The 12,313-nt window shown below is 54.1% G+C and overlaps 1 protein-coding gene across 11 annotated transcripts in view; it reads right to left on the reverse strand.

Moving 5' to 3' along the window:
- The window catches only part of LRP8 (LDL receptor related protein 8), a 79,854-nt gene that overhangs the window by 34,036 nt on the left and 33,505 nt on the right, over positions 1-12,313 (reverse strand). For all 11 annotated transcript variants that reach the window (XM_077891826.1, XM_077891824.1, XM_077891822.1 and 8 more), the window contains 2 exons: positions 9,837-9,959; positions 1,903-2,031 (listed from right to left, as the gene is read on the reverse strand). In XM_077891826.1, coding sequence (XP_077747952.1) covers positions 1,903-2,031; positions 9,837-9,959 — 252 coding nt within the window. The remainder of the gene's footprint in view (positions 1-1,902; positions 2,032-9,836; positions 9,960-12,313) is intronic.

Below are 12,313 nucleotides of genomic sequence, written 5' to 3' on the forward strand. Positions count from 1 at the left end.
ATTCCTTACACAGAGGCCACGGCTAGGTCTGGGGGCTGTAGCCTTGGGTAACCTGATGGTGGTGGCAGCACCAGATCTCTCCACGTGGGGGCACCAAGAGTCTGCTTCTATTTTCTGATAGAAAAATGTCATTTTTCATTGTTATTGAACATAAAATAGAATGATGTCTTAGGTTTCACAATATAGGCAGCTCGTCATGTGTGTCTGACAGCTCTATCAAGTTTCTGACAGTTGCGTTTCTCCCCCTTCTGGGATTTTCGGATGTTGGGGCACTGGTGGGAAAACCACATGCTACCTTGTGGTGCCTGCCCCCCAAGATTACACCAATGCCTGGAGAAGCTCCCCTCTTTCCTGCCAGACTCAGCTTGCATGTGTCTGGGGGTGGGTAAAGACTCACTAAGTTCAGAGTTCTGGGAGGAAGTCCTTCCTTATTCTGAGTTCTCCCTAAGGTTTTAAAGTTGACAACGACTTCAAGAGCCATATTCTCACACCTGCCTCCAGAGACCCCACTCCCAGCACTCACAAATGGAAGCAGCTCTGGGGGAGGAGAGAAAGAATAATTTTTGCTCCTCTGCCCAGCTGGTCCAGAGCTGTAGCAGAGCCATCCAGTAGGACCTTCTAGCCACCCTCCCGTCTCCCATAATTAATGAAGAACATGCCTGCCACACAATTTGCCCTAGTTAGAGATACTCCCACCCTGTGCAATCGTGGCTGATGGCCCTTAGAGCTGAGGAAACATCTGATGGTGGTGGGAGGCGGGTGCGGAGTAAGAAGAGAAGAGGATTCATATTGGCCAGTGAAGGCCTGCAAAATTATCACAGCTCAGGAATCAAGCCAGTGCCATCACCACGGACGGCTCTGAAACTGCTGGTCCCAGCCAGCATCTCCTCCCCACACCCAGATGCTTCCTGCTTCAGACACATCAGAACTCCAGACTTGGAATCTAGAGTGCTGTGACTCAGACACCTCCAGAAAGAGATGGCATTTCCCTTGGGCCAGGGAGTATGGATGGGATGTAAATATAGAGGCTGGTGGATAAGTGCCTGGCAAAAGTCCTCATAATACCCCAAACCACCTATATTTCAGTCCAGCCTTGCAGCCTAGTTATCGACAGCCAGTCTGTCTCCCCTATTAATCATGAGCTCCCGGAGGAAGGTGGCACGTAGGATTCACCTCATCATCCCTTCCAGAGCCTGGCTCTGGGCCTGGCACACAGTAGGTGTCCATCCAATTGAAACAAGCATAAGCCCCACTGGCCCAGGACCTGCTGGCCTGCTCCCTGGGCAGGAGATAATCCTGTGTTTGAAGCTCAGTGATGTGGAACTGCCCCAATGACCGCTTCCATCTGTTCCTGCCGAGGCTGCTGGGTCTGTCTTCCCGCCCTGTGACATTCCTGCTGGAGTCTGAGATTTCAGCATCAGGCGTCCTTCACACTTCAGGAGTCTGCCCCTCCCCCACCCCAGCACCACCAGTGCCCTGGCCCAGGCCACCACCATGACTCCCTATGGCCCAACCCTGGCCCCCTGCCCTTGCTCGGAACTCAGTGGAGACGGATGGAATGGATGAATAGATGTCAGATATGGTAAAAAGACTCCTGGGCTCGGCTGTCCAGAGCCAGATCTGAATCTCAGTTCCATCACTCGACATTGGAAGCTATTCCTCGCTTGTCTGAGCCTCAGTTTCCTCACCCATAAAATGGGGATGACAATGGCTGCTTGTGCAGTGGTTGTGAGGATGAAAGCCGGAAATGTCTCTCCAGAGCGCCTGGCCATTACTAGTGTCCTCATGGTTACCCTTTGCTCTCCCCCCACCGAGCCCCTCCAGAAAGCCCCTCCAGAAACGGCTGCTGCTCCCTGAGGCTGCCTCACTTCCCAGCAGACCCTGGGACCTAACCCAACTCACAGGTGGCACAGCCGGCCTCGTCTGCACCGCTCTCACAGTCCTTCTCCCCGTCGCAGCGCCACGAGGCAGGCACACACTTGTGGCTGGCGGGTCCACAGCTCAGCTTCTCTGCAGGACACACCTGCTTGGCTGTAGAGACAGACACACATGCATGGCTTAGCCAAGGGGGACATGGGGCATGGCGCCAACCGGTCCTCCTGCCTGACCCCAGCCACCTGGCCCAAGGCCTTGGGAATCCATCAGGGCCTCCCTGCCCCGGGTCTCAGTTTCTTCATCTGAGAAGCAGCGTCGTCCACCCCAAAGACCCTCTGAATCCTACATCTGATCCCCCCACTCCCTGCTAATGCCCTCTCGTGGGCCCCTGGGCCCTGGCACTCAGGCCCATCCTGGATCCAGCCACCCGTTTGCCTCACCAGCCCTGCCTCCCACCCTTCAAAACCTCCCCTTGAGCTCCAGCAACACAAAATTGCCCTGCCCTTCATGCTTCTCTGCCATTTCCCTACTGTGTGCTAGGGCTGAAATATGCCCCGACTGGGCCTCGGTTTGGCTTCCAGATCAGCAGCTCCGTGATCTGAACCTGTGGATTAGGAGGGCTCACCAAGGCCAGAGCAGCTCCCTGGGTATGCCACCCCCCTCCCGCCCCCTCCCCTGGTGATGGTGCTGAGCCCGCATCAGAGCAGTGCCGCGCTGCAGGGCCCAGCGGGACCACACAGCTATAATTACTGCAGCAGCAATCAGAGGCTGACTCAATCAGGGGCCTGGAGCCCCAGGGTTGATTCTCAATTTGGAAGAAAGAATGAGAACCCTGATCAGGGCTGGGCACAGCTCTCATCCCGAGCATCCCAGGACGATCCACGTGACAGAGCCAGCTGTGGCAGACGCGTTTCAGACCTCTGCGGCCGGCTCCCTGCTACCCTCCATGGTATAAACGCTGTCGTCTCCAGGATGTGCCAGGCACAGAGCTAGGCACTCACTTAATCCTCACAATAGCCCAGCAGGGTGAGGATTATGTCAAGCTCTCCAGCTTGGAGGTCACGGGCAGGGGCTCTGGAACCTGGCTTCCTGGGCATGAATTCGGTCACTCACTGGCCATGTGAGCTTGGCCCACAGTCCTCACCTTGGTGCCAAGACAGTGGGGCTGATACTATTCCCTAGTACGTAGGATTTTTAACATCTGTCAGGCACGTAGAAGAAAGCCCAGCCCAGTGCTCACTGATGATTATCCGCTAGTATTCTCCAAACGGACAGATAAGGACTTGTACATTCACTCAGTGAGTATGTCCTGAGGGCTACTGTGTACCAGAGGGCAGTAAGCACTGGGTTCTAGTCACACAGCTGCTAAGAACTGCGTGACGACTCCAAGTCAGCTGGGGCTGACCCCAGAGGCTTGGCACAGTCTGTTGCACCTGCCGGCATAGGGTCACTCAAACCTCACTCAATTTCGCCCCCTCATCTCAGACCAGTTTCCCCTTCTCTGACTTTCATAGCTGGGATGGTAGGGCAAGAGAGATGGAGAAAAGGGATAGGATGGGGCAGAGGGCAGGTGTTTGAGGCAGGGCCCCCAGACGCTGCTATGCCAAGGGGGAGGAGTACCTTGGACTCCAGAGTTATCCCTAGGAATACATTTCATGAAATATGAGGCAACCCATTGGGAATACAGGATCTATGGGATTCATTTTCTAGAAATTCCCCTTTACAAGTAACTGTGGCATAGAGCCCTAGAGAGCGCTGACCCTCCAAGATCTTTTACAAAGGCTGCCTTGGGGCTGTACTGCAGGGTGTTGAAGGAGGTATGGCAGCTGGGAGGTGGGGCCCTTCCAGAACACCTCTCTATGGCCCCCACACTGCAGGACCCCTGTAAGCACAGGAAGGAGCTGAAGCTGACCAGTGTTTCCCAGAGTCCTGACTGCAGGGTGCGGTGTGAGGAGCTGCTAAAAGTGCAGGTTCCTGGGCCTGGCTCATATCAGACCAAATCCAGACTTTGAGGGCAGAGCCCAGGAACATGCATTTCAGCAAGTCCCCCTGCCCCCTGCCCCCTGCCCCAGTGATTCCCATGCACCCCATCTGAGAGTCGTTGGGTTAAAATTCTGCAAGTCTAAAGTATATAGAATACTTTATCTCCTTGAAACTCCCTCCCATAAGGGTGACAGAGGCATTCTGTATGCCTGCAAGCTCCTGAGAGAACAGTGACACAGAGGGACGAGGTGACCATGTATCCTGAGCCAGGCCTCTGGAAACAGAACTTGAGCAGGGAACTGGAAGGAAGCCCTATTTACTGAGCACCCACAGGGCATCAGGCTATGCCATTTCCCACATCGCCCTCCACCTCCCAGGTCAGCAGACCCTGCAGGCTGTAAGTGCCCACTCCAGGGTGCCATTCACAAAGGTCATCCTAGCAGCACCCCCAGAGGAGAGCAGGGCAGCAGTACTTAAGATAGGCACTCCGTTTTAGAGATGAGGAAACAGGCTCAGAGAGAACAAGGAACTGATCCAAAGATGCACAGCAGGTGAGAGGCAGAGTCCTGGTTCCTCTGACTGAACCTGCCCTTTCCATCAAGCCCTGCAGGCTCCTGTGGGTAGAGTAGTCCAAACCTGCCCCAAACTCTACACCTCAAAGCCCAGGTGAGTGAAATGGCCCTTCACCATCTTTCCTCACCTCTTAAGGCCTGGTTCTGCATACCCCAGTGCAGCAGGCAGCCGCTTGAACTTTTAATGAATATTTATATAGTTAATTGCATAACCTTTCAGCAAGGACAATGATTAAACAATCCGTCTGCTTTCTTTCTTTATAATTAATAAGACATTTGCTGTGTCCTTAAATAGACAGCTCTAATTACAGGCTCTGGAGGATTCAGCAATGCCTGACACCAGCCCTCCTACCTTCAAAGTGCCAAGGCACTGTCCTGGAATGCTAGGACACGAGAGGTCACCTGGAGGAGCACCCATTACGGTAACAGGAGACAGTGGCCCAAAGAGGGGAAGGGACCATCTAGGAGACTAGATACCAGGTGTTTCAACCGCCTCTCTCTCTGAGAACCTCCCCATCGCTGTTGTTAATACAGCTTCTCCCCAAGGCTAGGAGGCGAACCTCACTTTCTAGGCTCCCGGCTCAGGCCTCCTCACTGCCTAGCCCTGGGAAGCTGGTCTGGGTAAGTGCTGACATGCAGTATCACCTTATGAGGGAGGGGAGTGCTATTACTACCTCCTGTTTACAGATGAGGCAAGCAGAGCCCAGAGAGGGTAAGGTGTTTGCTCAAAGACAGAGCAGAGTTGGACTTCCAGCCCAGGTCTCTTACCTCCAAACACACTGTTTAACCACGGCCCATGAGGAAAGCAGGCCCCGTTGGTGCCCCCAATCCCTCTGGGCTGGAGACAGGGTCACCAGAGGAAGGAAGCTCACCGGGCCTTTACTCAGACAGCATGGCCACCTCATGTCCACATTCAGGACAGCCAGCAAGTCACTTAACCTCTCTGTGCCAAGGCTCCATCTGAAAACGGGGCTACATGCTCTCTTAGAATTGGTTGTTGGCTTAAATGAGGAAACATGAAAATCTAGACACTCAGAGCCTGGAACAAACTCAGAAACCAGTTGCCCCTGTTTCCTCTCATGAAATGCAAATGTAAGGGGCTGGGTGGGCTCTGCTCTCATCCCTGGGGTAGTCATTACCAGAGTCCACAGGGCCTTCCGCAGAGGAAGATGCCCTGAGGAATGCCCTGGCCTGTCAAGTGTCCTCGAGGTCCTGAGAGGCAGGTGTGAAGAGCCCCACCATCTCTAAGATACCAGGCATCCTCCAAAGTCAGCAAGGACCTGGAACTGCATGCCAGAGTGGCTGGAGGCATTATCAAGTCCCAGAGAATCCTGCCCCAGAAATCCAATCCACTGGCATTCTCTAACGTATGAGTTCACAAATTGATGAAAAGAGAAATGTCTGGTGAATAAAAGAATGAAAGTGTATGATGGCTGCTTAGTGAGCAAGCACATCTGCAGCATCAGGACATGTGAGGCTTAAGGGCAGGCAACCTCCAGATAGGAACTGGGGACTGCCAGCTCCTGGGGTGGGGGGCCAGGGACTCAGGCAGTAGGGCTCCCAGGGTCCAGCTGCTGCCCAGGAAGCACGGCAGGGGGGGTGGGGGCAGTCAGACCTGCCTCCTTCCCACCGGCTCAGGCAAAGGACGCCTAGCTGGTCAGCCTCTAGCCTGCCTCTGGGCCTCTCAGACTGATCGATAATAGGAAGGGGCACTGGGTTCATCTGTAAGGTCCCTCTTCCACTGGAAAGGTTCTAAGACGATGAATAAAATCCCATTTTCAATAAGCAGTACCCAAAGTTGCAACTCACTCACCTTGAATCAACCTCCCCATCCCCACCCCGTACCCCTCCCATCAGACGCCTGAAGGTGGGTCAGAAGCGTCCCCAATCAAGTGAGCTATAATTAGAGCCGAAGTGCCACTTTCATTAGGCAAATGTCCCAGGCTTTCCTACTGTGACTCCTGGCCGTATTTGATAGACACAAATCCCAGAACCAGAGGAAAGAAAGCCTGGAGAAACCCTAGCTAGCTACGGGTGGATGACATAGTAGGGGAGCACGAAAATGGGGACCTGCTCCCAAATTCCTTTCCTTCTCTATCCAAACCCCCTTACTTACTCTAAAATTTTAAACTAGGGATCCCTGGGTGGCTCAGTGGTTTAGCGCCTGCCTTTGGCCCAGGGTGTGACCTTGGGGTCCCAGGATCGAGTCCCATGTCGGGCTCCCGGCGTGGAGCCTGCTTCTCCCTCTGCCTGTGTCTCTGCCTCTCTCTGCTCTCGCTCTCTCTCTCTCTGTGTCTATCATGTTATTCATAAAATAACAAGTTATTCAAAAAATAAAATCTTTAAAAAAATAAAAATAAAATAAAATTTTAAACTGGTGTATGGGAGAGAGGGTCTGGAATCAAAACACAGTCTATAAGAGTAACACTGCCATTTACTCCAGCACCAACACTTTGCCGTATCTTTTCCATCTCATCTTCGTAACCCCCATAAGGTATATGTCATCACTCCATTTTACAGATGAGTAAACTGAGGCTCAAGGAGACTGAGCAACCTGCCTGAAGTCTCACAAGACCTAGACCCAGGGATCCCTGGGTGGCGCAGCGGTTTGGCGCCTGCCTTTGGCCCAGGGCGCGATCCTGGAGACCCGGGATCGAATCCCACGTCGGGCTCCCGGTGCATGGAGCCTGCTTCTCCCTTTGCCTATGTCTCTGCCTCTCTCTCTCTCTCTCGCTCTATGTGACTATCATAAAAAAAAAAAAAAAAGACCTAGACCCAACTATATCACACACCAAACCCACTACACTTTACTCCTGTCTATAATCTTTTTTTTTTTTTAATAAAGATTTTATTTATCCATGAGAGACAGATTGAGAGGCAGAGACACAGGCAGAGGGAGAAGCAGGCTCCCTGCAGGGAGCCCGATGTGGGACTTGATCTCAGGACCCCGGGATCACAACCTAAGCCAAAGGCAGGTGCTCACCCGCTGAGCCATCCAGGCGCCCTTGCCTATAATCTTTCTTTGAGTTGCCATTGATAGTCCCTAGGAACCCGGTTAGGCTAAAGAGGTGAACCTGGTAGACTAAGGAGGTTGCTATGGCAACACCAGTTAAATAGGCAGTGGGTTGGCTACCAGGTTCCCATTCGGAGGGAAACAGTGAGCAAGCCTGCTGCCAGGTCCTGCTGTCCAAAATTCTGCTAACCCCTGAGGTCCTACTCTGGCCCACCTCCTCTGGGCAGCGCCCCCCAACCCACCCACAGGCCTTGCCCACCTCTGATCAATGTAACTGCACAATAGGTGGGATCCTGGGCCTTATGCCTCAGCTGGGAGAGAGGGTCCTAAGAGTCCAGGAATCTTAGATCAAGGTCTTTGGGATTCTGAGATGTTAGAAACTAGAGCCCAGAGAGGGACGGGAAGGTGTGCAGGATCTCACAGCAAATTCACTAGGAGAACCCAGAGGAGGGCTGGGCCTCCTGACTCCCAGGGTTCATCCTGGACTCCTGTTCCCACAGGTGCTCTGTCAAACCTGAGAGGCTAATGAGCCCATCTCATCAAAGAAGGCCACAGGGCAGCCACAAACCTGTGTGTCTTGGAAGCAAGGCCCTCGACTTCTCCAGTTATTCAACTGTCAAATTATAGTGCCTTACAGTGGGCACAAGGCAGGCCTGGGAGGCAGGAGAGGTGAGGCTGGAGAGCCCCTGTGCAGCCAGGGGATGGAAAGGCAGCAACTGCTAGGATGCAGGGAGAGAGGGAGAAAGACAGGGAACCATGGGGCACAGAGGAGAGGAATGGCAAGAGAGAGGCTGGGTAGGGGGCAGGTAGAGGGAGAGATGGTCCAAGAGAGCAGGGTGGGCAGGGCCCTGGAGGGGGAGCAGGAATGAGAACAAGGAACATCAACATAAAGAGACAAAGACACAGGAAGAAGGGGAAGCACAGCTCTCAGGCTGGAGGACAGACCCTGGAAGCAGTGTGCTGAGGCTCCCCTCCCTCCCCTGCTGCGCCCACAGTGTCCAGGGTGGCTGCTGGAACGAGGCCGGCCGGCTACAGTGCCCCCTGCACAGTCCCCTGTGGCCACCACCCCCTCCCACACACACAGTCCTGGCCCCTCCTTAGCCGGGCAGCCAAGGGCAAGTGGCCAAACACATCCTAGCCTCAGTTTCCTTCTCTCTAAACAGGGATCCAAGCTTGCCCTGAGGATAAGAGTCCCCATGGGCATGGCCAGGCTTCATGCCTTCTGTGGCTCAGAACAAAGCTCAGGACCAGCCCCAGGACAGGCTGGCTGCCGGGGGTAAGAAAAAGCACAGGGTCGATGGCCTAGCGGGGGGGTTGGCGGGGGGCAGAGGCAGCTGTGTGAGACCCAGGGTCGCTCCTGCTCTCCCTTTCTCTTTCTCTCTCTCTCTCTCTCTCTCACGGAGAGACTGGTAGTAGATCTGTTGCTAGGAGACGAAGAAACCCAGTTATCACCAGCCACAGCCCTGGATGGGCAGCAGGCCTCAATGTCCCCGCCTCTGCCTCTGGGGTAAATGTGACCCCTAACAAGCATGGGGACTGGGACTCAGAGGTCCTCCCTGGCCCAATCATCCCCCACGTGCTCCTCGCCAACCTTTTGTCTCTGTCTTACTCTGCTGAGGCTCTGCCTGGGACTGCTGGGGACTTCCCCGCCCCCTCCTCATCTCCTTTTTAATTTAACAAATGTCACAGAATGACCTGCCGGGTGTAAGTTTGCTTTGAGGATTAGGGCCTGGAAAAGAAATCAAGGCGAGACAAAGGCCTGAGCGTGGGAGGCAGGCCTGGGGCTCTGGCTCTGGCCCTCAGCTTACCCCGGCTGCCTCTACTGCCCTCCCGGCCTGCCATGGACGCCAGGGTGCCTGGGCTCAGCTGGCTCAGAGGATAGAGCCAGGGCCTCAAAGTCCTGGCTGGATGGTCTTGGGCATGACACTCAACCTCTCTGAGTCTCAAAAATTCAAAATTCAGAAAGTGATGGTCCCCCACCTCATAAGGCTGCTGTGGGAAGAAGATGAATTAGTGCACACGAAGAGCCTAGCACTGTGTCTGGCACACAGTCAACACTTAATAGGCACCTGCTGTTACCAGTACTGTTAGAATTATGATCAGAGTCCTCCAGAAAAATAGTGGGGGAGGCTGCAGGGAGACCCGGAGGATACGCTCTGGCTGCTTCTAGGTCTGGGCGCTCCAGGAGCAGGACCCAAGCTGCAAGACACCAGCAGAAACTAGCACTGGGTATGCCTGGCCATTCACTGGGAGCCCCGGATGGTGCGGCCCGAGGAGGGTCTGGAGCGGTGGCTGACAGGTCACCTCAACTGAGCCTCCCAACCTCCTGACAAGGAGGATCTGATGAGGAAGCTGAGCAGCACTCCCACCCCCACCCTAGGGCCAGGACTCACTGCAGGTGGCCTCAGACTCATCAGAGCCGTCGGGACACTCCTCCTCGCCGTCACACTTCCACCGCTCTGGGATGCAGTGGCCGTTGCCACAGGTGAAGTCACTGTCTGCACAGGTCTTCTTGGCTGTGGGACAAGGAGAAGAGCATGAGGGGCCTAGTGGGCACAGGGTACAGTCCAGTGGCCCTGGGGGGACCAGAACATGTTCCGTCTGAAAGCAGGACCATGTGACCTCCCACCACCCCACAGGCCACAGAGGGCCTCGCTAACCAAGGGAGGACAGGAGAGCAGCTCTGATTTATTCCTCAGGCATCTGCTGCGCATCTGGTAGAGACAGGTGACAGCTGTCCCTGCCTCCAAGCTTAGGACCTCAGGGTCAGCAAGGGCACCTGGATCCATCCTCCAAGGACTGCCTGTTCTCTTGTCTTATTCCTCACTCCTCCTCCCCTCAATGTCCAATTTCACTGCCACCACCCCCAGGAAGCCTTCCCTGATCACCTATGGCAATGACTTTAGCCCCTTCAGCCAGCTTTCAGCCCCTTCACTGGCCTGTCCTGCTACCCCTACCAGGCTCCTCTGGAAGCACCAGGGAGCTATTGCTAATGAATCCTAAAAGCAAATGATTACTCTGAGACAAGATTAATGAGGTATGTTCTGTTGGGGGTGATGAAAAAAGCATCTACTGGGTGAGACACCCACTCCATCTCCCGCGAGTAAGTGCTCTCGAGGCACTCACAGCCTTGGAGGGAGGCTCTGCACAGGCATCTGAATCCCAGCTCTGCCTCTGTCTGCGTGACCTTGGGGGTGTTACTGAACCACCGAGCCTGTTTTCTTATCTATACAATGGGAAGAAGCAAACAAGGGCTCTGCGGAGGAGCGGCAAGTTACAATGTCTGAAGAATATGGAAAGAGGTCCTGGCACAGAAGATGCAGTCCGCAACAGCTACTCTGTTTTTTGTTTTGGTTTGGTTTTTTGGGTTTTTAAGATTTATTCATCAGAAACACAGAGAGAGAGAGGCAGAGACACAGGCAGAGAGAGAAGCAGGCTCCATGCAGGGACCCTTGATCCCAGGGCCCTGGGATCACGCCCTAAGCCAAAGGCAGATGCTCAACCACTGAGCCACCCAGGTGCCCCTGCTGCTATTCCCGTTTTTATGGATTGAGCCTTAGAACCAAAGGAAACAGGTGTTTTGTACCTTCACAGGGGCCATTATGTAGAGACTAAATTCTCACAGCTGGTAACAAAAAGTGGGATAATAAGGTAGGGGCCACCAGAGTCTGCCTTTGTCCCTGTCCCTGTATTGGCCTGATATTCCTCCAGGGCAGGGACTCTGTCGGATTCAGAACAGGACCCAAGTCAGGACAGATGTCACTGGGGACACTGACCAAACGGGGGCTTGGCTGCCCAGCCTCTGCTCCCACACTTCTCCCAGGGAAGCTTCTTCCCAGTGGCCAGTCCTGGATGATGTAAACCCTCCCCCAGGCCCTGGGGCTGCCTCTGAGGCCATGTGACTGCTCCCCTGGCCTGAACAGCCTGGATTTGGGGACCGACACTGGGTCTCCTGAATCAGTTATATATCTGCCTTTCAGTGGAATCCTTCAAATACATCTACATTCTAAGATGAGCTTTCAAAAAAAAAAATAAATAAAAAAAATAAGATGAGCTTTCTTCACACTTTCTTTAGGAGAGTGAGCTAGAAGAAATGAGAGGAACCTGCATACCTACAGATTTGCGGGGGAGGGGGCTTTAAGGCCCAGAGAAGGAAAGGGGCTGGCCCAGGGAAACACAGCAAAGCAGGGATCACAACCACTTCTCGAGCCTCCCAGCCCAAGCCCCCAAGCAGCCCTCCGTGAGCTCCGCACCGAGGAGCTGGTGCTGGTAACAGGTGCCAATACGGTCTTTTAAAATCACAGCCTACAATCATCTGAAATAAATACGGCTATGAACCACAGCACCCGGTGCATTGTCCCACATGAGGACCAGCGTATCCCTTGAACAAGAAGCTCGGCCTCCGCAGAAAAGAAATGTATATCCTAGTGTCTTCTTTATCCTGTTGTAACATTCTCCAAGTGCAGTCTGTGTGCCCATCTCTGTGCAGATGCTTTACCAGGAAACCTCACGACATAGGGCCACTTAGGTCCCCACTTGACCCCATGGAGACATCTTGGCCCAGAGGCGTTAAGTACATGGCCAAGGTCACACGTGGGTGGGAGCAGGGCCACAGTTTGACTTCACAGTCAGGTCCCTCGCTTCCCCATTGTGGCTCTTCAAACAAAACACTCAGCGGCATCAGGTGTGGAAGACAAGCCTCAAATGAGGGGGGAAATCCCGCAGAAGCTCCGGCTCAGCGTTCAGTGAGCTTGCATCCGTGCTCACTGCATCCCAGGCTCCACACTGAGCACACAGAAGAGAAACCAGCCCAACCTATCCCCCAGGAACTCCGTGTGAGGAAAAACAGGCAGAACCCAAAAAAGCAAGG

Source organism: Canis aureus, chromosome 3, assembly GCF_053574225.1.
Source record: "Canis aureus isolate CA01 chromosome 3, VMU_Caureus_v.1.0, whole genome shotgun sequence".
Lineage (NCBI taxonomy): Eukaryota > Metazoa > Chordata > Mammalia > Carnivora > Canidae > Canis > Canis aureus.